Source organism: Pseudophryne corroboree, chromosome 11 (genome assembly GCF_028390025.1).
Source record: "Pseudophryne corroboree isolate aPseCor3 chromosome 11, aPseCor3.hap2, whole genome shotgun sequence".
Classification (NCBI taxonomy): domain Eukaryota; kingdom Metazoa; phylum Chordata; class Amphibia; order Anura; family Myobatrachidae; genus Pseudophryne; species Pseudophryne corroboree.
In genome coordinates, this window is record NC_086454.1 from 62,985,670 (window position 1) to 63,012,541 (window position 26,872).

Here is a 26,872-nt window from a genome sequence, read left to right on the forward strand (position 1 = left end):
ATAGTGAATACAGTGCAGCTATTGTAACAGAAAGGAGAGTCATTAAGTCAAGATTAAATTAAGTACTCAGTTCCTCTTGTATACAAACACATATTAAAACCGCTTTAGGTTGTGCTTTATTTCAAGCATAAGGCAGCAGAAAAAAAATAATTTGCTAATTTTATTAACAATTATAGTTTATGAGTTGAGAACAAGTTGACTTCCTTTTTAAATACAGAATACCACTTATTTTTAAAGCATGTATATTGCATCCCTTTCATTTAACTGTGACTGTTTTATCTGAATTCTCAAGTGGCAGAACATGACTCAAGTAAATTAAATGCTGTCACCCAATTTAGACTTGGTTCTTAGTACAAGAGGTCACCACTCCCACCACGGTATTGATAGACAGTGTAAACAAATTATTTTGCAGTGCTATAGGAGATGGTTCACGAAAATGAAAGGAATGAAAGATCTGCACAAATGGTAGATAGAATGTGTAGATGTGGTGAGAGGAGACGATGACTGGCAATGTTTTTTCCCTTTAGACAAATTGCTAACAGTGCTGAAAAAGCAGATTGCTTAAATAATTTATAAGCATGCCTCCCATAGTGATTTAAGTGCTTTTAAATCCCCCCAGACCCACGTTAGCTAAGTACAAAGTGAAAACATGGTATTTCGGTTCATGCTGTATATTACAGAATTATTGCTAGACCACATAGGGGATAATTTAGTATTTGGTGCACAATTTGCAGCTGATTATACCATTTTGAGTTGCAAGGGGTTCAGATGATAATCAATTTTTGTACAATATGTAGAACAAACACTGTGTGCTTTCATACTGTACACATACTGCGGGCAGTTGATGCTCAGTTGGGTGCAAAACATACTTGTTTATGCTCCCGGATCCTGTGGGAGACACGCATTGTTTGATGTAGCCCCCGCAGCCCCAAAAGAGTGGGCACACTTTCCGCATCCCGCCCACTTCCTAGTGAAGTGGGCAGAATTCAGAGTTTAATATAACGAATCCGGGGGTTATCGAGGGATGGAAGGGCCTACTGACACATTTAAATGTAATTGCATGATTTTAGCCCCATTCTAGGCAAATATGAACCAATTGTGGACTTTTCCCCATGATGGGGCAGGGCTTAATGATGCAACTAGCCCACCCCATCACCACCCACCTGCATTTCATCTCTGGGCATCTCCCAGAGAGGATAAGGACAAAGTAGGCAAGTATGGTGCAAAGCAAAAAACGCAACTGTATACCTGGGCAAAACCATGTTACGTATCGGGTGGGGTAGATTTAGACTTGAGAAGGGCATATCCAAACTCAAAACTAAATTAGAATGGCAAAATAAAGCTGCCCAGCATTTGTGGGCTACTTGCAAATGCAGTCAGTATTTACTAGAGATGTGCACCGACACCCTTGGTTTGGTTTTGGTTTTGGATCTAACTTTGTGTTTTGGTTTTGCCAAAACCACCCTCACGGGTTTTGGTTTTGGATATGCATTTCTTTTCTCAAAAATTTATAAAAATAGCTACAATCACATAATTTGGGCCTTTTCTTGTTCCTCCAGTATTATTAATCCCAGTAACACACATTTCCAGTCATTTCCACTCAATTTTGACCACCTTACAGCTCAAATATTGTTCACCAACATAGACCAAAGGCTGGCTGGCTAAACTAAGCAGCAGAGCAGCGGCTCAAACACACGTCAGCTGCTTCTGTTTAAGAAATGTTTTGCAAATTAGTAATGTATTAGCAACAACCAATCAAACCAACTTGCAAATACTTTCAAAGTTTCAATAGAAAACAATACAACACAGAGATTTACTAAGAATCGTGTGTGGAACATTGGCGGTCATTCCGAGTTGTTCGCTCGCAAGCTGCTTTTAGCAGCTTTGCACACGCTAAGCCGCCGCCTACTGGGAGTGAATCTTAGCTTATCAAAATTGCGAACGAAAGATTAGCAGAATTGCGAATAGACACTTCTTAGCAGTTTCTGAGTAGCTCCAGACTTACTCGGCATCTGCGATCAGTTCAGTCAGTTTCGTTCCTGGTTTGACGTCACAAACACACCCAGCGTTCGCCCAGACACTCCTTCGTTTCTCCAGCCACTCCCGCGTTTTTCCCAGAAACTGTAGCGTTTTTACGCACACACCCATAAAACGTCCTGTTTCCGCCCAGAAACACCCACTTCCTGTCAATCACATTACGATCACCAGAACGAAGAAAAAAACTCGTAATGCCGTGAGTAAAATACCTAACTGCATAGCAAATTTACTTGGCGCAGTCGCACTGCGGACATTGCGCATGCGCATTAGCGACTAATCGCTCCATTGCGAGAAAAATATAACGAGCAAACAACTCGGAATGACCCCCATTGTTCAAAAGTTGTAGTAGTAGTTAACAAACAGCAAAGAAAATGACACTCCACCCTAATTATTCTAACAAAAATGCTGAAACTACTGAAAATGCTGATACCTAAAGCACTACTTAAAAGTTTGTAGAATCCTACGGTTTAGAACTGGATATCCTTAATTTTATACAAATAAAACCCTGTGTTGCTCACAATACTAGTGTTTGGAGCTAGAATATTTCAGTCCCTGTTCAAGCATCCAGTTGAGTTTACATTCCAATGATTACTTCCTATGACAGAAAGAGACATAATAAATTGTCCAAGGTCACAAGAAGCTGACACTGCAACTTAAATGGAGATGTCAAAATGTTTTGCAGTCAGTGCACTTAGGACCTCATTCAATAAGCAGGGCAAGGCTGCCCAGCATGCTACCTGCCGCCCCAATCTGCGAACATGCACTAATTGCAATTGTGCCGCATTAGTGCATGGTCGAAGAAATAAGGGAAGCCTCCTGCGCGGGACGGGACCTACACATGCGACCACGGGGCGAACAAAAAAGTGATGTTTGGATCGCGATTTGCGATCCAATTTGAATTAGCCCCTTAGTCACCTTGGGGGTAGTTCAGACCTGATTGTAGCACCAAATTTGTTAGCAGTTGGGCAAAACCATGTGCACTGCAGGTGTGGCAGATATAACATTTGCAGAGAGAGTTAGATTTGGGTGGGTTATATTGTTTCCGTGCAGGGTAAATAGTTACTGGCTGCTTTATTTTTATACTGCAATTTAGATTTCAGTTTTAACACACCCCACCCAAATCTAACTCTCTCTGCACGTGTTATATCTGCCCCTCCCTTGCAGTGCACATGGGCCCTCATTCCGAGTTGATTGCTTGCTAGCTACTTTTTGCAGCCGTGCAAACGCATAGTCGCCGCCCACGGGGGAGTGTATTTTAGCTTTGCAAGTGTGCGATCGCGTGTGCAGCCGAATGGGACGAAAACACTTTTTTGCAGTTTCAGAGAAGGTCTGAACTTACTTAGCCCTTGCGATAACTTCAGCCTGTCCTGTCCCGGAATTGACGTCAGACGCCCGCCCTGCAAACGCCTGGACACGTCTGCGTTTTCCCTACTACTTCCAGAAAATGGTCAGTTGACACCCATAAATGTCCTGTTTCTGTCAATCTCCTTGCGATCACCCGTGCAAATGGATTAGTCGCTAGAAGCATTGCCCAACAATGATGCTGTTTGTACCCGTATGACACGCGTGCACATTGCGGTGCATATGCATGCGCAGTAGTAACCTGATCGCTGCGCTGCGAAAATCGGCAGCGTGCGATCAACTTGGAATGACCCCCATGGTTTTGACCAACTGCTACGATCAGGTCTGAATTACCCCCCAAGCCTCTTCTTGAAAAGAACAGTTGTGTAAAATCCAAGACTCATATGGAATTTATTGGTCTTAATTAAAACAATTTTAATTTGGTGATTGAAGGTTTAACAAAGCAGACAGTCAAACTCAGTGATTAGACTAAAAGAAGTCAATAGCCAAAGCAAAACAAGTCAATAGTCACTCTAGTTGAATGACTAATTATATTTTTGCAAAGAGTAGTTTGTACCTGATTAGCATGATAAGCACACACTCACCTCCGCTGAGAAGACTAAACCAAACAAATTTGTATGTATAATTTGGACTGCAATATGCATTAGCCACTAATGAAGGTGCAAGCGACTGCCCAGTTCTGGGAGACTTGCCTTCTTTTCCAGGTGGCTGGGAGTGCCACCCGATTTTTCAGAATCTCCTTGACGTGTTGGGAAAGCAGGCAAGTATGGCGTTTGCTAAATAATATCCCTGTCAATGGCTAGGAATGCTCATTCATTACGTTTTCAATGCATTTCTCTCTTTGTGCATTTGAAATCACAACTGTATATACTAGAGATGAGCAGATTCGTATCTCAGAGAACTGAACTCTCCTGAACTTTATGTTCCGAGCCAGAATCCAAATCATGACTTCCTGCCAGACTCGGATCCCAGAATGAGGCAAAACGTCATCATCCCGCTGTCGGATTCTCGCAGGATTTGGATTCCATATAAACAGCTGTGCGTTGCCGCCATTATCACTCCGGACTGGGAGAGTGAGGGAGACAGACCTCTGTCTCTCTCTGTGAGTGGTGGCGTCGGGTGGGGTCAGTGTGTGCTCTGTAGGGGTGCTTTTCCTGTCATTGTGGTGTCCCTGTGATGTTAGGGGTGCTGTCCGGGCTGTCACTGGTATTTTATGTGCTGTTAGGGTTGCTGCAGCTGTACATGGATGTTGCTGTCCTGGCTGTCACTGTGTTGTACAGTGGGCAGGGGCACTGTCCTCCTGTATGCAGGGAAAATACATGGGTACTGGCCCTGTCTTGTACGCTGCAAAAATTCAGGGGTTCAGTGAAAGTAAACATACACTGGCCCTGTCTTTTATGCTGCAAAAATTCAGGGGTGCAGTGAAAATGTACACTGGGTCTGTCTTGTATGCTGTAAAAATTCAGGGGTGCAGTGAATATAAATGTACACTGGCCCTGTATGCTGTAAAAATTCAGGAGTGCTGTTGTTAAAATAAAAGTACACTTGTCCTGTATGCTGTAAAAATACAGGGGTGCTGTTGTTAAAACAAAAGTACACTGGTCCTGTATGCTGTAAAAATATAGGGGTGCTGTTGTTAAAATAAAAGTACATTGGTCCTGTATGCTGTAAAAACACAGGGGTGCTGTTGTTAAAATAAAAGTACAAGCTGTAAAAATATAGGGGTGCTGTGTTAAAAAAAATAAAAGTACACTGCTCCTGTATAGTGTAAAAAAACAGAGGTGCTGTTGTTAAAATAAAAGTACACTGGTCCTGTATGTTGTAAAAATACAGGGGTGTTGTTGTTAAAATAAAAGTACACTGGTCCTGTATGCTGTAAAATTACAGGGGTGTTGTGAAAATACAGAGGTGCTGGCACTGTCTGAGGTTGCGATGTCTAGGGCTGACCCAGGCTCCTACCACCATTTGCACACCCTCTGCAAGTGCTGGGAGCACGGCCGTAACTAGGGGGGGGGGCTAGGGGGTCACGTGCCCCAGGCGCCGGATTTCATAGGGCGCTGAGAACACTGACCTCTCCCTCGGCTAGCTACTATCCTGCCCCCGCCACGATCTCCTCCGCTGACACAATCTCCTCCCACCGCAGCCGCCGCGTTATGTCCCGGAGCTGCTGCAAGGCTCCGACCGTCCATGCCCCCCTCTGCCCAACCACCCATCCGTGCCTCCTGCACACCCAGCTGCCAGCCTACCAGAGCCTCCCATACAGAAGGCGGCCATCCGGAGGGGTGAAGACAGGCAGCATGCAACAAAGTTCTTCAGGCAAGTGGGCAATGTGAGAGGGAGACCAGGCAGGAGAAGCAGCCTTTTAAGTAAATGCAGTGTGTATGTATGTATATATATATATATATATATATAGTATATATTATACTTTGTGTATGTATTATGTGCATATATACAGTATATACTGTATATACACATACATACTTTTTTATACTGTGTGTGTTTATATATATATATATATATATATACATATATATATATATATGCTGTTTGAGAAAAAAAAAAAATATATATATATATATATGTATGTATATATATGTATGTATGTATATATATATATATATATAAAATGCCTGTACATGTGGAAGCAAGCAAAATGTCCATCAAACTAGATGCGGCACTCACGGGTTCTAATGTTAGCTGTGCGCAGCAGGTTTTCCTGGCTTGTCAATGTTTAATTTATTCATATAAATTTTGTTTATTTGAATTAATGAAATGTTGACAAGCTAGGAAAACCTATTGCGTACGGCTTACATTAGAACCCGTGAGTGCCGTATCTCGTTTACTGAAATATATTGTATGGGTTGGGTTCATGTGACCGGTGGTTGGGAGACCGCCGGGAACCCAGTTATTAGATGGCTGGCGGGGGGATGAGCACAAAAAGCTCCCTGCTTTCTCGGTGGCTCGCTGCGCTCCCGACCGCCAGTAACATACCTGATTTTATTTCATACTATTTCTTAATTTTTAATGTAATGTTTCTCTTTTTTTTTTGTGGGGGGGGGGGGGGGGGCTAAATTACTGTCTTGCCCCGGGTGCCGAAAATCCTAGTTTCAGCCCTTCTGGGAGGAGCACTGCCAGTCCAGTTGTTGCTGATATTGAGATTGAAGATGTCACTGTAGAAGTACACCAGGATGAGGAGGAGATTGGTGTAGCTGGCGCTGAGGAGGAAGTTAACAATGAGGATTCTGATGGTGATGTGGTTTGTTTGAATAAGGCACCAGTGGAGACAGTTGTTGTCCATGGGATAAAAAAGCCCATTGTCATGCCTGGGCAAAATACAAAAAAAGCCACCTCTTAGGCATGACATTTTTTATCCACAAATTCAGACAACAGGTGTCAAGCCATCTGTTGCCTTTGTCAATCCATATTAAGTAGGGATAAGGATGTTAACCACCTAGGAACATCCTCCCTTATATGTCACCTGCAGCGCATTCATCATAAGTCATTGCCAAGTTCAGAAACTTTGGATAATAGCATAAGCAGTCCACGGACACCTAAATGATGTGGTTTGTTTAAAATTATTTCTCTGGGAGGATGTAAACACTGAAGGGGGGGGGGATCTGATGATGAGGACGACATCTTGCCTCTCTAGAGCCAGTTTGTGCATGGAGAGATTAATTGCTTCTTTTTGGTGGGGGCCCAAACAAACCAATCATTTCAGCCACAGTCATGTGGCAGACCCTGTCGCTGAAATGATTAGTTTGTTAAAGTGTTTATACAACATAAGGGTGGGAGTGATGTCCCAAGGACAATTCCATCTTGCACATCTTTTCTTTGCCACATCATTCCAGGGGTGCTGCCCCTCTGCCCTATCAGTTCAGGGGTGCTGCCCCACTGCCATTTAAGTCCAGGGGTGCTGTTGCCTATCTGCTGTGCTGTGTATTTCTCCAGGGATGCTGCCTAAACTGTATAAATCCAGGAGTGCTGCTGTACTTGATCCTAGGTTTCAATTAAAGCCTAGAGCAGAATATGAAAAAAGCTTCAACATCACAGATTTGTGAAAACATAGCCGTAAAGATGGAAATGGAAATTGCAATTTTGATGAAGTGTTTTCCAGTGAGACCACATTAGTGTCCAAAATCAGTCAATCTCAGAAGAGACAGAATCATAATCCAGCATTACTGCCGGAGAGGTAAAAGAGAGATTTTCTGCTGGAGCATTAGAGAGAGGTTCTTCTCAGTTATTTCATGTTAGGAACTCACTCAAATAAATGGCTCCAATTAGTCAACCTTAATTTTGATTTATTATTAATGTTCCACATTTTGGGATTATTTATTTACAAGATGCACATTTGTTGTACAGGGTTCTTTTCCTAAGGGCTGTGTAGGGTTATTGCAAGACCTCTTGGTGTTTGAAGAACAGAGTTTCAGTGATCTTCAGTGATCTCAGTTGTAAAGCGCAACGGAATTTGCTGTGCTGTGTAAGAAACTTTGAATAATAATAATAATAAAAATAGGATTTTTATTACCTACCGGCAAATCCTTTTCTCATAGTCCGTAGAGGATTCTGGGGTTCCATTTAGTACCATGGGGTATAGATGGGTCCATTGAGAGACATGGGCACTAATAGTGTGGGCTCCTCCCTCTATGCCCCTCCTACCAGACTCAGTCTAGAAACTGTGCCCGAGGAGACGGATATACTTCGAGAGAAGGAAATACACAGATAGTGATGAGATTCACACCAGCTCACACATAACAAAAGGAAAGCCAAGCTAACCAACTTGAATCGATTCAGCAATGGCTGAGCAACAGTACTTAACCAAGTAACAATGCAGTACTTAACAAGTAACAATGCAGTACTTCACTAAGCAACAATGCAGGAAAACGAAGTGCTGGGCGGGTGCCCAGCATCCTCTACGGACTACGAGAAAAGGATTTACTGGTAGGTAATTAAAATCCTATTTTCTCTTACGTCCTAGAGGATGCTGGGGTTCCATTTAGTACCATGGGGATGCACCAAAGCTCCCAATATGAGAGGGAGAGCGCGGAGGCTCCAGCAGAACAGATTGACCAAGTTGAAGGTCCTCAGAGGCCAAGGTATTGAACTTGTAGAACTTGGCAAATGTGTTAAACCCTGACCAAGTAGCTGCCCGGCAAAGTTGCAAAGCCGAGACACCCAGGGCAGCCGCCAAGGAGGAACCCACTTTACGGGTAGAGTGGGCCTTAACAGAATTTGGACATGGCAAGACTGCCGTAGAATAAGCATGCTGGATAGTGAACCTAATCCAGCAAGAAATTGTCTGCTTAGAAGCAGGACACCCAACCTTGTTAAGAGCATAAAGGACAAACAGAGCGTCCGACTTCCTGTGACGAGAAGTCCTCTTCACATAAATCATCAAAGCCCTCACAACATCCAAGGACTTTGATGTGATTGAGGAGTCAGTAGCCACTGGCACCACAATAGGTTGGTTGATATGAAAAGCCGACACAACATTTGGAAGAAATTGCTGACATGTTCTGAGCTCAGCCCTATCTTCATGGAAAATCAAGTAGAGGCTCTTGTAGGACAATGCCCCCAATTCTGACACACACCTAGCAGATGCCAATGCCAACAGTGTGACAGCCTTCTAAGTAAGAAACTTGACCTTAACCTCCTGTAGAGGTTTGAACCAATCCAATTGCAGGAACTGCAGCACCACATTAAGATCCCACGGTGCCGTAGGAGGCACAAAAGGTGTTCGGATGTGCAGAACCCCTTTCAAGAAAGTCTGAACCTCAGGGAGAGCAGCCAATTGTTTCTGGAAGAAAATGGACAGGGAAACGCCACCGTAGGAAACTGCTTGGATTCACACCAAGACACATACTTTTTCCAAATACAATGGTAATGTTTAGACATTACTCCCTTCCTAGCCTGTATCAGGATAGGAAGGACCTTTCTCGGAATGCCCTTCCAAGATAAAATCAGGCGTTCAACCTCCATGCCATCAAATGTAGTCTTGATAAGCAAATGGCCCCTGTTGCAGAAGGTCCTCGCGAAGAGGAAGAGGCCTCGGATCCTCCAGCATTAATTACAGAGCCCATCTTGGCCAGTCTGGAGCAATGAGGATCACCTGAACTCTTGTTCTTTTTATTAGTTTGAAAATCCTTGGGATGAGCAGAAGTGGAGGGAACACATACACTGACTGGATCACCCACGGAGTTACCAGGGCATCTACCGCCACTGCCTGTGGGTCTCTCGACCTGGAACAGTACCTCCTTCCTCTTGTTGAGGCGGGAGGCCATCATGTCTATTTGAGGTACACCCCAACGACTTGTTACCTCCTCGAACCTCTGGGTGGAGGCCCCATTCTCCTGTATGGAGATTGTGTCTGCTAAGGAAGTCCGCTTCCTAGTTGTCCACTCCCGGAATTAAGATCGCTGACAGCACCACCGCATGTTTTTCTGCCCAGAGGAGGATTCTTGTTACCTCTGACATTGCGGCTCTGGTCTTCGTTCCGCCCTGTCGGTTTATGTAGGACATCATCGTTATATTGTCCGACTGAACCTGAATGGCCTGATCTTGTAGAAGATGTGCCACTTGTAGAAGGCCATTGTACACGGCCCTTAGTTCCAGAATGTTTATCGGAAGGATGGATTCCAGACTTGACCACTTTCCTTGGAAGTTTTCCCCTTGGGTGACTGCTCCCCAACCTCTGAGACTTGCATCTGTGGTTAGAAGGATCTAATTCTGAATCCCAAACCTTTAGCCCTCAAGAAGGAGAGAGGTTTGCAGCCACCAGAGGAGTAAAAATCTGGCTTTCAGCGACAGGCGTATCCGCTGGTGCATGTGAAGATGAAATCCCGACCATTTGTCCAGGAGATCCAGTTGGAAGGACCGTGCATGAAATCTTCCGTAATGTAGAGCCTAGTAGGAGGCAACCATCTTCCCCAGAAGGCAAATGCACTGATGAACAGATACCCGGGCAGGCTGCAGGACATCCCGGACCATTGACTGGATCACCAACACTTTCTCCACCTGGAGAAACACTCTCTGTACTTCCATGTCGAGGATCGACCCCAGGAAGGACAGTCTCCTTGTCGGTTCTTAATGTGACTTTCGAAGGTTCAGGAACCACTCATGATCCTGAAGTTGTCGAGTTGAGAGAGCAATGCTCTTTAATAGCTTCTCCCTGGAAGATGCCTTTATCAGCAGCTCATCCAGATATGGAATAATGTTCACTCCCTGCTTGCGGAGGAGTAGCATCATCTCTGCCTTGACCTTGGTGAACATCCTTGGTGCTGTGGAGAGGCCAAATGGCAGTGCCTGGAATTGATAGTGACAGTCTAGCAGCGCAAATCTCAGATAAGCCTGGTGAGGTGGCCAGATCGGAACGTGAAGGTACGCATCCTTGATATCCAGGGATACCAGGAATTCCCCCTCCTCCAGACCTGAGATCACCGCTCTCAGAGACTCCATCTTGAATTTGAATTCCCTCAAGTAGGGGTTCAATGACTTTAGGTTTAATATCTGCCTTACCGAACCGTCCGGCTTCGGTACCACAAACAGGTTTGAGTAATAACCCTTCTTTGTTAGGTGAGGTGGAACTGGAACAATTACATTTGTCTGTACCAATTTTCAAATGGCTACCTGTAGGATAGCACTTTCTGTCAACGAAGCTGGTAAGCCTGATTTGAAGAATCTGTGAGGTGGGAGTTCTTCAAACTCCAATCTGTACCCCTGGGCAATGGATGTTTTGTACCCAGGGGTCTAGGCATGATGATTCCCAGATGTGACTGAAATCCCTTAGTCTTGCTCTCACCTGCCCGATCCCCAGGCTGTGAGGTCCAGCGTCATGCTGAAGATTTTGAGGAAGCAGAACCTGGCTTCTGCTCCTCGGAACCTGTGGGTGTAGGTTTTCTTGATTTCCTCCAACCACCTCTAAAGAAAGTGGAAGGGGGATTGGACTTTTTAACTTTTGCGGTCCGAAAGGACTGCATCGTAGATGTAGGATAAGATTTCTTAGCCGGTGGCGCTGCTGAGGGAAGTACAACAATTTCCTGGGGCTCCCTGCCCCCACTGGAGGGTGTGTGGCCACAGCATGCTGAGGGCATGACCATTCCTCTTTGGGGGTGTGTCTAGCACATCAGAAGCATCCACTCACAGGAGCATGGCATGCCTCCCAGTCAGGGCAATAGAGAGCCTGGCAGGGCCCCGGTACTTTTAAGAGGTGTATGGTCTAATCAAAGGAGGTGTGGACCTGGGCCCCCACTGGGCCCCTCTATCACACCTTGGTCCAGATAATTTGTACCCTCTCCCTCCCTCTCTCAACGCCACTGGCTGTGGAGATCCAAACAGAGCCTGACCTGTGAAGGGGTAGGTTCTCCACACTCCTCTTGGATTCTGCATCTGCAGACTATTGGCACAGCCAGAGTTCTCTGCGTGCCGAGACAGCCATGGAAGAAGCCCTTGCATTAAAGTGGCCAAGGTCCTTCATGGCCTCCACCGTGAAACCTGCAGAATCCTGTATGTGATGTAAAAATCAATGTCACTCCTATACATAGTATCTAAATCCTATAGTAATGTGCCTGACCACTTTACTATGGCTTTAGAAATCCACGCACAAGCAATAGTGGGCCTTGGGCCTTAAAGCCACGCCTGTAGCTGTGTATAGTGATTTGAGCGTAGTCTCAATCTTACGGTCATCCGGCTCTTTCAAAGCGGTTGAACCAGGGACAGGTAAAACCACCATTTTAGACAACCTAGATACAGAAGCGTCTACTATAGGCGGGTTTTCCCACTTTTTCCTGTCCTCTTCAGGGAAGGGAAAAGCAATGAGAACCCTTTTTGGAATCTGGAATTTTTTTTCTCTCTGGGGTTTCCCAGGATTTTTTAAACAAGGCGTTTAACTCCTTAGAAGCAGGGAATGTAAGGGAGGATTTTTTATTGTCTGTAAAGTAAGCCTCCTCTACATGCTCGGGTACTTTTTCAGTAATGTGTGAAATGTCCCTAATGGCCTCAATCATGAGTTACACCCCCTTAGCAAGGGATGCAACTACCCCCTGCATATCCCCTTCTCCGCCCCCTGTATCAGAGTCGGTATCCGTGTTGGCTTGCATTATCTGGGCAAGAACACGCTTTTTAGGGTATGTAATAGGGGCCTTAGATGAGGTAGTGGGAGCTGAGTATTGCAAAACTGCTACAGATTGTTGTAAAGCCTGCGTTACATTCTCATTATGTGATATCATAGATGAAATCTGGAATATCATTCCCCTTATAGAATCCACCCATGGGGGTTCGGACTCAGAAGGCTGAGAAGGTACACGGCAGTCCTGAGTACATGGAATAAACTCATCAGGAGAAGATACCCACTCTGCAGCACAAGATACAGAGTCCCTAGACATGTTAATGTAAGATATACAGTCACTCAGACACACACAGGAAAATGTCAGACACACTTTTCCCCAGAGTCCCTTCAGAGAGTCACAGAGTATAAGGAGCCAGCCACACAGCGCCACAGTAGGCAGTTAATAAACTAAACTGCCAGCACTGACTGAGTAACCTTAATAGTATAAACAGTTCCAATAATACACTCCCACCCTGTCTATAACACCCTGGTACTGCAGAGGATAGCTGGAGTTATGTGTAGGGCAGCGCTCCCTGTCAGCGTTCTGTTGCTGTGATCTTCAGGGAGAAAATAGTGCTGGTGAGTGCTCTGAGAAGCCCCGTAATGGCGCGTCTTCCCGCACTTATTGTATTATACTGGCCTGAGATAACTTGCAGCTAACAGTTGGATAAATCCCTGGTAGCCTTCTGTAACCAGTGTAGGGTGATTGCGCTGGCTCAGGACACCCCTAACAGCCCCGTTCACAGTGTGCCTCTGAGCCCTCCGGAGCGCAGCCTGTTAGAGCTGCGCTCCCACCCTTGTGCCGCCATTCCCGCGGGTGACCCACTTTCCGGGCCGCTGGCATTATTCTCACCACTCTTCTTTCTTCTGGCTCTGTTAGGGGGTGGCGGCCGTGCTGCCGGAGTGAGCGGTCGCCTCGTGGGCTTGCGATCAGCACCCTCAGGAGCTCAGTGTCCTGTCAGCGGAGATAGAGAACCATTAGCTTCTAGAGTTGGTTCCTACTACCCCCCAAGTCCCACGAAGCAGGGGGGCTGTTGCCAGCAGCCTTCCTGTACCTAACACTCTTAGAAAAAAAAATTAAACTAGAAAAACTCCTAGAAGCTCCCCTAGCTGTGACCAGCTCCTCCAGGCACATTTTCTAAACTGAGTCTGGTAGGAGGGCATAGAGGGAAGAGTCAGCTCACACTATTAAACTATTAAAATGTCCATGGCTCCCAAGGGACCCGTCTATACCCCATGGTACTAAATGGAACCCCAGCATCCTCTAGGATGTAAGAGAAAATAATAATAATCTTGCATTGCATCAGCTTTTCATTGCACTGCAGCACTAGATGGGCCAGGAGCTCCTGTGAGGCACAAACAGTTACTGAATAAGGCCCAGTATGGAGTCTCAAGGTGGCTTACAGCCAGGAAGATGTCTGGCTTGCCAGGCTGAGGCATGCTGTGGGCACAGAGGTTAGCATTGCTTCCTCCCACAGTCCTACTTATAGTATGAAATGATTTTTGACTGTAGAGTAGAAAACTCCACTAGGGCAGGGGCTCAATAACAAAAAATTCACTGCACAGTCCTGCTTAGTACTGTACCGAACCCACCCGAACTCAACTTGCCCGATCCGGGGATGCTGTGGGGGCTCAGGAGGGGCTGCTAAAACATCTAAGGGGCTGCTTTATTTAAAAAATAAATCTGACATAAATAATAAATGAGACACACAGGTTTGCTCACGTGTGTAACTGGGTCATACAGGTATGCTCACATGCGTGTAACTGTGAGCTGTGAAAAACAAAAATAAGGAACCTACCACAAAATATGTAACTAAAAATGCAATATAAAAATGGAAAAAAAGAAACCCACAAGATTTTCACAAAATAAGTCTCCAGACTCAGTGGATGGAAAATATCCAATCTTGATCCTGTGGTATACACCAGTTTATTTGCATCCCGGCATTAAATCAGAGATTATCTTAATCCCTGAAAATGGAGAAGGGGGTACAAATTCGGACGCTTTGGCACTTTGATTTTCACTTTATCCAGTAATGTGGTAATTATATATTTGCTTGGTTGAAGATCTTTCCGTTCCACACCAATATAGGAGTGGAGGTGAAAGCCTGTGTGTTGTTCCTGATTGCATGTTCCTCTCTGTAGCCTAATATTAGGTTTAGTTAATAAATGTGTAAATACAAATATGGAATTATTTATTAATATAATTAATGTATAAAGATGTATATATATATATATATATATATATAAAATATAAATAATTATACACCTGTATATGTATATGAAATAATATATATGAATATATTTAATTGTGGATGTACTAAAAAGGGGGTTGTGTTGGTCCAGAAAGAGGGGATATGTATTTCTTGTGTACATAAAAAATAGAGAGGGAGGGCGCTTAAAGCTAAAATGCTGCTGCCATTTATATAAGAGAGTTCCCCGTGCCGGTAAATAGAGCCGTGTGTAGAAGGAGGGGGCTGTGTGCAGAAGGAGGGGGCCGTGTGCAGAGGAAAGGGACCCGCGCATGCCGGTAGTATAGGAGGGTATAGAGTGGAGAGGATCCGCGAGCCGGTAAATGAGTGCCAGGTCCAGAGAGGGAGTCCGCGAGCGGGTAGTTCAAGGGAAATAAAAGGCGCTCCCACTAGTGGATGCCAGACTGCTGTTCCCCCTGTGAAAGCGCACACCTGGATCTCCTGTGCTGCTGACAGAGCTGTAAGCTGTCACAGTGGCCAGCAGAGTCCAGGCGATGTAGCCAGAGCAGGGCTGATGGAGGAGTGCTGAAAGGCAGCCGGGCAGGTACTTGCGACAGTACTCACCGCTGTGCCGCTGCTACCAGAAGTGCCCGCAGGACCCGGGAGGCAGAGAGGCGCAGGGCGATCCTGGTGTTGACGGGCAGAGGAGGTCTGGCGCTGAGCGGAGCGGAAGAGTGCTGGGGCTCACTGCAGCGGCGCCAGCGAGACCCAGGAGGCGGCAAGTATGGAGGTGTCCCTGAGGCTGACGGGCAGAGGAGGGCTGGCGCCAGCGGAAGTGATGGCGGTCCATAGCAACCAGAGAAGCTATTCTGGTTGGTAGAGGTGGAGCAGAGTCAGTGCCGGTGTAACACAGAGGGACCTCAGCCCTTCTCACCACCGCATCATTGAGCAGAAGGAGGAGTCGGGGGAGCGTTCAGCAGCAGCAGTACTACTAAAGTGTGAGTGTAAAATCCTGCACCTCTCTCACACCTAAGCTAAGCACAAGAACACCAGTGCTAGGCAACATTAGCATCAATTGAAGCAGAGAGCACATATATAAAGTGACCAGAGTGACCCATACTAGTATAATCTGCATTATTCTAGGTAGATGAGAGTATCAGAGACATTTTATTGCCATATGTGTGGAAAGTAGTCTTTTACAAGCATCAACTATATCTTGAAATACAGAGAAGTTAGCAGGATCTGAATTCAGGACATAAGATACTTATATGCAGGAACACTGAATGAACACCATAAACTACTAATAGCATGCCACTCAAGCTTATGCACTAACTCACAGCACTCTAATCTAATTGTGCCATATGTATATATATATTCTTGAAGCCATAGGAAAGAGCTGTCAGCTGTTTAGAGAAGGAGAAGCTTACTGCTGCATCAGGGAGCGGAGGTGTTAGAGCATATGATCTGCTACCTACACCGTATACCAGCAGCAAAATAACTTTAGTTGTCGAAGGAGTGGAACAGGTTATATTAATGTGCACAAATAACTATGGCATCGTCTGTTGTCAGCTACGAGGCAGTGTTTAAGTGGTAGAAAGAGGCAGCACCAAGTAATCCAGAGGATTATTAGGGACAGAAGTCCCAATCACAGCTACAGTGCATGTAAAGTAGATAAAAGCAAGATTGGTTAATAAATAGTAAAAGGATAGCTCTACATCATTCAGACTGAAGAGTTTATTGTCCAAAGCCCAGCCATATTGTATGTAATTTGCGAAGAGACTGACACTTAAGCGCTTGGGAATTTAAATGAATTGAGATCCACAATATATTTCATTTAGTGCCTTTAACCAAGATATTGCCTTGTTTAAAAGGGTATCCGTTCAGATGGTCGACCATGTTATGGTCGACAGTCATTAGGTCGACCACTATTGGTCAACATTGACATGGTCGACATTGACACATGGTCGACACATGAAAATGGTCGACACATGAAAGGTCGACAAATGAAAAGGTCGACATGAGTTTTTTTTACTTTTTTTTCTTTTGGGGAACTTTTCCATACTTTACGATCCACGTGGACTACGATTGGAACGGTAATCTGTGCCGAGCGAAGCGGTAGCGGAGCGAAGGCACCATGCCCGAAGCATGGCGAGCGAAGCGAGCCATGCGAGGGGACGCGGTGCACTAATTGGGGTTCCCAGTCACATTACGCAAAAAACGACACCCAAAAAAGTAAAAAAACTCATGTCGACCTTTTCATGTGTCGACCTTTCATGTGTCGACCATTTTCATGTGTTGACCATGTGTCCATGTCGACCATGTCAATGTCGACCAATAGTGGTCGACCTAATGACTGTCGACCATAACATGGTCGACCATTCATACCGGAACCGTTTAAAAGACAGTTAATATTTAAGCCGCATCAGGACGGAGAGGATACTTATGGCCGAAAAAACACAAAGGCATGTAGTTTGCTAAAAGAGCACAGCTTCCAGAGATAAGGAATTTCCAAATTCCTAAGGAGTTCAGTATAGACTTCTACAGCTACAACCACACTGTTATTACTTGTATGGCAAATAAGGAACTAGTCTTTTGCTGATGTTTGCTACACCTGAGGAAAATATACTTTTTATTTAGCTAGAGAAAAGGATACATACAAAACAGTAATTGCAACAGTAACATTCCGTATTGAGCTAAGCAGTTTACCAACAAATTGAAAGAGAAAGGAAAATGTTATTACTACAGTGTGATGTTAAATTGTTATTACTTTTGTGAATTTTATGGGCCCTTATAGTGCACTATCTATCGCATTAAGAGTACCCGGGTCACTCCAACACCTAGTGGTGTTGCTTAAAGAAGGTAGTTTTTTGTATTGCATGCAAACAATTTATGTATAGGGATCTTAGAGAATATAGTACAGGTATGGTATTTCTTTATTGACATGGAAAAACGTCATTATAACATGATAGTAATGCTGTTACAATAAATTAGATTGATTATACTTACCATCCGTGTCTGTGAGCTGGAGCTGGATCCATGAATCCTGGAAGAGAAAACAGGTAAAACATTTGTAGAGTGTGGTTTGATTAGGGGAATGCACTCATACACAGGGACTGAGGGAGGCTTACCCAGGCAAGCCTAAATAAACATTTAGTCTTGGTGGAGGCACAATCAATTAATAGATAACCTATACACCTTGGTAGTCAAGGGAGGGTTACATCTCTAATTTTTAATCAACTTCTTGACACTGTCCTTTTCCTCTTGCCTCTTCTTATAATGTGAAAAGTCTTTAAAGAAGGAGGTGGTATGTTTGTAGCTAGCTATCATTCGGAGGGGTGGTCTTCAGTTTGACGGCTGTCGGGATCCCGGCGTACAGTTTACTGGTGCCGGAATCCCGACACCCAGCATACCAACACCTTTTCTCCCTCTATGGGGTCCACGACCCCCTTGGAGGGAGAATAGATAGCGTTGCGCACCACCGTGCCGGCAGTGTGGTGAGCGCAGCGAGCCCGCAAGGGGCTCATTTGTGCTCGATCAGCTGCCGGTATGCCGGCGGTCGGGATTCTGGCACCGGTATGCTGGCCGCCGGGAGCCCGGCCACCGGCATACCATACTACACCCATTCGGAGAATTTGGCGATCTTTTTCCAGGGGGAGCACCTGTTGCTGAAATGATGGGTTTATTAAACTGTGCATGTCCTGTTTAAACAACATAAAAGTGGGTGGGAGGTCCCAAGGACAATTCCACCTTGCACCTGTTTTTTTTTCTTTGCATCATGTGCTCTTTGGGGCCTATTTTTTAAAACTGCCATCCTGTCTGCCACAGCAGTGCCACTCCTAGATGGGCCAGGTATTTGTGCTGCCCACTTGTGTCGCTTAGCTTAGTCATCTAGCTACCTCGGTGCAACCTTTTGGCTTAAAAACAATATTGTGAGGTGCTCAGAATAGACTGGAAATCATTGGAAATGAATGTTATTGAGGTTAATAAATCCGTAGGATCAAAATTACCCCCAAATTCTGTGATTATAGCTGATTTTATTTAGCAGGTGCACAATTATCAGGCTGGCTATCTCTGTAGTAACTTAACATTGTAAGGAGGGTGCCTACCCTTTTTCTCTCTACTATGCAGGGAAGCAGGTAATTGAGGGGAGCCTACACCCTTTAACATTAAAAATAAGATTTTACTCACCGGTAAATCTATTTCTCGTAGTCCGTAGTGGATGCTGGGACTCTGTAAGGACCATGGGGAATAGCGGCTCCGCAGGAGACTGGGCACAACTAAAGAAAGCTTTAGGACTACCTGGTGTGCACTGGCTCCTCCCTCTATGACCCTCCTCCAGACCTCAGTTAGGATACTGTGCCCAGAAGAGCTGACACTATAAGGAAGGATTTTGAATCCCGGGTAAGACTCATACCAGCCACACCAATCACACCGTATAACTCGTGATACTATACCCAGTTAACAGTATGAACAATAACTGAGCCTCTCAACAGATGGCTCAACAATAACCCTTTAGTTAAACAATAACTATATACAAGTATTGCAGACAATCCACACTTGGGACGGGCGCCCAGCATCCACTACGGACTACGAGAAATAGATTTACCGGTGAGTAAAATCTTATTTTCTCTGACGTCCTAAGTGGATGCTGGGACTCCGTAAGGACCATGGGGATTATACCAAAGCTCCCAAACGGGCGGGAGAGTGCGGATGACTCTGCAGCACCGAATGGGCAAACTCTAGGTCCTCCTCAGCCAGGGTGTCAAACTTGTAGAATTTAGCAAATGTGTTTGACCCCGACCAAGTAGCTGCTTGGCAAAGTTGTAGAGCCGAGACCCCTCGGGCAGCCGCCCAAGAAGAGCCCACCTTCCTCGTGGAATGGGCTTTCACTGATTTAGGATGCGGCAGTCCAGCCGCAGAATGTGCAAGCTGAATCGTACTACAGATCCAGCGAGCAATAGTCTGCTTTGAAGCAGGAGCACCCAGCTTGTTGGGTGCATACAGGATAAACAACGAGTCAGTTTTCCTGACACTAGCTGTCCTGGAAACATAAATTCTCAGGGCCCTGACTACGTCCAACAACTTGGAAGCCTCCAAGTCTTTAGTAGCCGCAGGCACCACGATAGGTTGGTTCAAATGAAAGGCTAATACCACCTTAGGGAGAAACTGGGGATGAGTCCTCAATTCTGCTCTATCCATATGGAAAATCAGATAAGGGTTTTACATGACAAAGCCGCCAATTCTGACACACGCCTGGCCGAAGCCAAGGCCAACAGCATGACCACTTTCCACGTGAGATATTTTAATTCCACGGTTTTAAGTGGCTCAAACCAATGTGACTTTAGGAAATCCAACACCATGTTGAGATCCCAAGGTGCCACTGGAGGCACAAAAGGGGGCTGAATATGCAGCACTCCCTTAACAAAAGTATGAACTTCAGGTAGTGAAGCCAGTTCTCTCTGGAAGAAAATCGATAGAGCCGAAATCTGGACCTTAATGGAACCCAATTTTAGGCCCATAGTCACCCCTGACTGTAGGAAGTGCAGAAAACGGCCCAGCTGAAATTCCTCCGTTGGGGCCTTCCTGGCCTCACACCACGCAACATATTTTCGCCAAATGCGGTGATAATGGTTTGCGGTCACTTCTTTCCTAGCTTTAATCAGCGTAGGAATGACTTCCTCCGGAATGCCCTTTTCCTTCAGGATCCGGTGTTCAACCGCCATGCCGTCAAACACAGCCGCGGTAAGTCTTGGAACAAACAGGGCCCCTGCTGCAGCAGGTCCTGTCTGAGCGGCAGAGGCCATGGGTCCTCTGAGATCATTTCTTGAAGTTCCGGGTACCAAGCTCTTCTTGGCCAATCCGGAACAATGAGTATAGTTCTTACTCCTCTTCTCCTTATTATCCTCAGTACCTTGGGTATGAGAGGAAGAGGAGGGAACACATAAACCGACCGGTACACCCACGGTGTCACTAGAGCGTCCACAGCTATCGCCTGAGGGTCTCTTGACCTGGTGCAATATCTTTCTAGCTTATTGTTGAGGCGGGACGCCATCATGTCCACCTGTGGCCTTTCCCAACGGTTTACAATCAGTTGGAAGACTTCTGGATGAAGTCCCCACTCTCCCGGGTGGAGGTCGTGCCTGCTGAGGAAGTCTGCTTCCCAGTTGTCCACTCCCGGAATGAACACTGCTGACAGTGCTAACACGTGATTTTCCGCCCATCGGAGAATCCTTGTGGCTTCTGCCATCGCCGTCCTGCTTCTTGTGCCGCCCTGTCGGTTTACATGGGCGACTGCCGTGATGTTGTCTGACTGGATCAGTACCGGCTGGTTTTGAAGCAGGGGTTTTGCCTGACTTAGGGCATTGTAAATGGCCCTCAGTTCCAGAATATTTATGTGTAGGGAAGTCTCCTGACTTGACCATAGTCCTTGGAAGTTTCTTCCCTGTGTGACTGCCCCCCAGCCTCGAAGGCTGGCATCCATGGTCACCAGGACCCAGTCCTGTATGCCGAATCTGCGGCCCTCGAGAAGATGAGCACTTTGCAGCCACCACAGCAGAGACACCCTGGTCCTTGGAGACAGGGTTATCAGCTGATGCATCTGAAGATGCGATCCGGACCACTTGTCCAACAGGTCCCACTGAAAAGTCCTTGTATGGAACCTGCCGAATGGAATTGCTTCGTAGGACGCTACCATTTTTCCCAGGACTCGCGTGCAGTGATGCACCGACACCTGTTTTGGTTTCAGGAGGCCTCTGACTAGAGATGACAGCTCCTTGGCTTTCTCCTGCGGGAGAAACACTTTTTTTCTGTTCTGTGTCAAGAACCATCCCCAAGAACAGTAGACGTGTCGTAGGGACCAGCTGTGACTTTGGAATATTGAGAATCCAACCGTGCTGTTGTAGCACCTCCCGAGATAGTGCTACCCCGACCAACAACTGCTCCCTGGACCTCGCCTTTATCAGGAGATCGTCCAAGTACGGGATAATTAAAACTCCCTTTTTTCGAAGGAGTATCATCATTTCGGCCATTACCTTGGTAAATACCCTCGGTGCCGTGGACAGACCAAACGGCAACGTCTGGAATTGGTAATGACAATCCTGTACCACAAATCTGAGGTACTCCTGGTGATGATGGTAAATGGGGACATGCAGGAAAGCATCCTTGATGTCCAGTGATACCATGTAATCCCCCTCGTCCAGGCTTGAAATAACCGCCCTGAGTGATTCCATCTTGAACTTGAATTTTTTTATATATGTGTTCAAGGATTTCAAATTTAAAATGGGTCTCACCGAACCGTCCGGTTTCGGTACCACAAACATTGTGGAATAGTAACCCCATCCTTGTTGAAGGAGGGGCACCTTGACTATCACCTGCTGGGAATACAGCTTGTGAATTGCCTCTAGCACTGCCTCCCAGCCTGAGGGAGTTGTTGGCAAGGCAGATTTGAGGAAACGGCGGGGGGGGAGACGTCTCGAATTCCAGCTTGTACCCCTGAGATACTACTTGAAGGATCCAGGGATCCACCCGTGAGCGAGCCCACTGATTGCTGAAGGTTTTGAGACGGGCCCCCACCGTACCTGGCTCCGCCTGTGGAGCCCCAGCGTCATGTGGTGGACTTGGAGGAAGCGGGGGAGGACTTTTGCTCCTGGGAACTGGCTGTATGCTGCAGCTTTTTCCCTCTACCTCTGCCTCTGGGCAGAAAGGACGCGCCTTTAACCCGCTTGCCTTTATGGGGCCGAAAGGACTGTACCTGATAATACGGTGCTTTCTTTGGCTGTGAGGGAACATGGGGTAAAAATGCTGACTTCCCAGCTGTTGCTGTGGAAACGAGGTCCGAGAGACCATCCCCGAATAACTCCTCACCCTTATAAGGCAAAACTTCCATGTGCCTTTTAGAATCTGCATCACCCGTCCACTGCCGAGTCCATAATCCTCTCCTGGCAGAAATGGACATTGCACTTATTTTAGATGCCAGCCGGCAAATATCCCTCTGTGCGTCTCTCATGTATAAGACTGCGTCTTTTATATGCTCTATGGATAGCAATATAGTGTCCCTGTCTAGGGTATCAATATTTTCCGACAGGGAATCTGACCACGCAGCTGCAGCACTGCACATCCATGCTGAAGCAATAGCTGGTCTCAGTATAATACCTGCGTGTGTATATACAGACTTCAGGATAGCCTCCTGCTTCCTATCAGCAGGCTCTTTTAGGGCGGCCGTGTCCGGAGACGGTAGTGCCACCTTTTTTGACAGACGTGTGAGCGCATTATCCACCCTAGGGGATGTTTCCCAATGTGACCTATCCTCTGGCGGGAAAGGATACGCCATTAGTAACCTTTTAGAAATTACCAGTTTCTTATCGGGGGAAGCCCACGCTTCTTCACACACCTCATTTAATTCCTCAGATGGGGGAAAAACCACTGGTAGTTTTTTCTCCCCAAACATAATACCCTTTTCTGTGGTTCCTGGGGTAATATCAGAAATGTGCAACACATTTTTCATTGCCTCAATCGTGTAACGTGTGGCCCTATTGGAATGTACATTTGTCTCATCGTCGTCGACACTGGATTCAGTATCCGTGTCGACATCTGTGTCTGCCATCTGAGGTAGCGGGCGTTTAAGAGCCCCTGATGGCTTTTGAGACAGCTGGGCAGGCACAAGCTGAGAAGCCGGCTGTCCCACATCTGATATGTCGTCAAACCTTTTATGTAAGGAGCTGACACTTTCACGTAATTCCTTCCACAAGTCCATCCACTCAGGTGTCGGCCCCGCAGGGGGTGACATCACATTTATCGGCACTTGCTCCGCCTCCACATAAGCCTCCTCATCAAACATGTCGACACAGCCATACCGACACACCGCACACACACAGGGAATGCTCTGACTGAGGACAGGACCCCACAAAGCCCTTTGGGGAGACAGAGAGAGAGTATGCCAGCACACACCAACAGCGCTATATAACACAGGGATTAACACTATAACTGAGTGATTTTTCCCAATAGCTGCTTGTATACACAATATTGCGCCTAAATTTAGTGCCCCCCCTCTCTTTTTTACCCTATGTAGTCTGGAAACTGCAGGGGAGAGCCTGGGAGCGATCCTTCCAGCGGAGCTGTGAGGGAAAATGGCGCCAGTGTGCTGAGGGAGATAGCCCAGCCCCTTTTTCGGCGGACTTCTCCCGCTTTTTTCTATGTATATATGGCAGGGGTATTTTACACATATATAGTCTCTATGACTATATTATGTGTTTTTTTGCCAGCCAAGGTACTTAATATTGCAGCCCAGGGCGACCCCCCCCCCCCAGCGCCCTGCACCCATCAGTGACCGGAGTGTGAGGTGTGCATGGAAAGCAATGGCGCACAGCTGCAGTGCTGTGCGCTACCTTGTTTGAAGACCGAAGTCTTCTGCCGCCGATTTCCAGGACTCTTCTTGCTTCTGGCTCTGTAAGGGGGACGGCGGCGCGGCACCTGGAACGGACGATCGAGGTCGGGCCCTATGTTCGATCCCTCTGGAGCTAATGGTGTCCAGTAGCCTTAGAAGCCCAAGCTAGCTGCAAGCAGGTAGGTTCGCTTCTCTCCCCTTAGTCCCTCGTAGCAGTGAGTCTGTTGCCAGCAGATCTCACTGAAAATAAAAAACCTAAAATAAACTTTCTTTTTCTAGGAGCTCAGGAGAGCCCCTAGTGTGCATCCAGCTCAGCCGGGCACAAAATTCTAACTGAGGTCTGGAGGAGGGTCATAGAGGGAGGAGCCAGTGCACACCAGGTAGTCCTAAAGCTTTCTTTAGTTGTGCCCAGTCTCCTGCGGAGCCGCTATTCCCCATGGTCCTTACGGAGTCCCAGCATCCACTTAGGACGTCAGAGAAACTTGTCCTGCAGGGCACAGCGGGTGCTGAGAGGAGCCTACCCCCTTTTCTCTTGTGACAGGGCACAGATGATTGGGGGAGCCTACCCCCTTTATTTAACTTGGGGGAGCCTACCCCCTTTATTTAACTAGTACTGCGGGGCACCACACTGAAAGGGAGACTGTCTCCTTTAAAAAATATTGCAGGGGCACTGGTAATGAGGGGAGCCTACCCCATTTTACACGGCAATGGGGACACTAAGATGAGGGGAGTCTACCCCCTATTACCCTTGTAGGAGTCTGCTGAATGGTCTTATCTGGTCTCCAGTCGTGCTCCCCCGAGAGTCTTCTTCTTCCTGCAGCCAGCGGTACATGCTCCTCTCCGGACTCGTTCCTCTTCTTCCCCGTCAAGGTGCTTGTCCACTCCAACCACCAGGGGTCCTCACCACAGGTCAGTGGGATGTCCTTGACGTTGCCTGTGTTTCCTTCTCCGGCCGGTGCTGTTCCTCAGCTTCTCCACTGCCAGATGCAGATCCTCGGGTGCAGTTGGGTTGTAAGTGTCGGGCGTCTGGAGAATTGAGACCCATGCTGAACAGGCTGGGGCTATGTTCCACTATGACAAGAGGCACCCACTTTCTCTATGTTACTGCATGAGCAGTGCAGCCTGTCATAGCCCGGAGTTGGTGTCATGACCTCACTTTGGGATAACCACCTCAGACTATGAGCACAGGTCATTATTTTTCTTTTTTTTATTGTTAATGTACATTAAAGCTAATGTCATCATAATCATGTTGTCAGGCATATCTAATTTGTTGCTACATCGCATTGATAATACATTATGCTGAGTAACATGTGTGGTAAGATACATACAAGTCAACATGAACACGTGGCCATGTCAGAGTATACATTTTGCATATTACATTTATGTGCAAGTTCAGACCTGTAATTGTGGTCAACTCTACGTGTTTCCCATGCGCACTTAACGAGAATATACCACACTCAGTTTAGCATCAATGCACCATATGCACCAGACTGCATTGCAAATGCATTGCACTACTTTGTCAAGATAGATTGCTTCCTGGTCTGAATGTGGAACACCTGAAGGTGTTATACTGGTTCAAAATCAATACTGATAAATGGCCAGATAACTAGCTCTACTCATGGCGATGAGTGATGATACTTCCACAGATACTGGCACTTCAACTCTATAGGATTTCAACTGGCACAATGCTTTATACTCAAGTGGGAAGCCTAACGGTACCCTCATGCTAGTCACACAGAGAACCTATGTCACTTTTCTTGAATGGAACAAACCATATCCAGAGCTATAATAAGCTACATGACCGCAATGTGGACCAACTCTAAAACTGCTTAATGCCCACTGCACTAACTAAATGCCCACTGCTGTTCTAGGAGAGCTAAGTTATAATTAAAACCTGCAGGTTCCATCTATAAACATAATCCATTCATGCACTGTGTAACCTACATGTAAAAGTCCTAGCATTTGGTGCAACTAACCTATGCTTGCAGATGAAATACATGTACCATTTATGCTTTAAAATGGTATATGGAAGGACTTGAGTAACAATAAGTGTTGTAATTACGTACTTACTATTACTCATATACTCAACGGCAATAGAACATACAGGCACTGATATTAATGTACACCTGGCATCATGGAAAGGTGACATACCAGTGATGCAACCAATGAAGTGACACCAGTTCATTAAATCCTCATCCCTTCCTATCTGCATGGATTCTACCAGTGCATCCTTAGTTTTAGCAATAAGAATGGCATTTTATCATGTGAATAAACCTTGTGTGTTTTGCATATAACCTACTGGCTGCTTTGTTTCAGGATTGTTTTTCAATGACAAATGTATCGTGGTATGGAGGAGGGAGCCTCAGTGCTCAGCACTGGCCCATGAACAGCGTCAATATGGCTCTGCAACCATTTGTGATCAGCAACTTGAAATCAAGTCCAGGTGCATACGGATCTGTTTTAGAAAGATACTTTCTCGGATCAACAGGTAAGAACACATAAGCAGTGTCTCTATTACAGTATTCTATTCCAGTGGTGGTGCTTGACCTTCCATGATTATTATTATGATATTTATATAAAAAAAGAGATTTATGGTAAGAACTTACCTTTGTTAAATCTCTTTCTGCGAGGTACACTGGGTTCCACAGGGATAACATCGGGGGTGTAGAGTAGGATCTTGATCCGAGGCACCAACAGGCTAAAAGCTTTGACTGTTCCCAGGATGCTTAGCACCGCCTCCTCTATAACCCCGCCTCCATGCACAGGAGCTCAGTTTTGTTAACCAGTCCAATGCAGTAGCAG

General features: G+C 46.1%; 1 protein-coding gene across 1 annotated transcript in view; it reads left to right on the forward strand.

Moving 5' to 3' along the window:
- Nucleotides 1-26,872, forward strand: part of MYORG (myogenesis regulating glycosidase (putative)) — a 123,637-nt gene that overhangs the window by 19,701 nt on the left and 77,064 nt on the right. Inside the window, exon 2 of the mRNA XM_063946091.1 lies at nucleotides 26,387-26,558. Within this exon, the coding sequence (XP_063802161.1) occupies nucleotides 26,387-26,558 (172 nt within the window). The remainder of the gene's footprint in view (nucleotides 1-26,386; nucleotides 26,559-26,872) is intronic.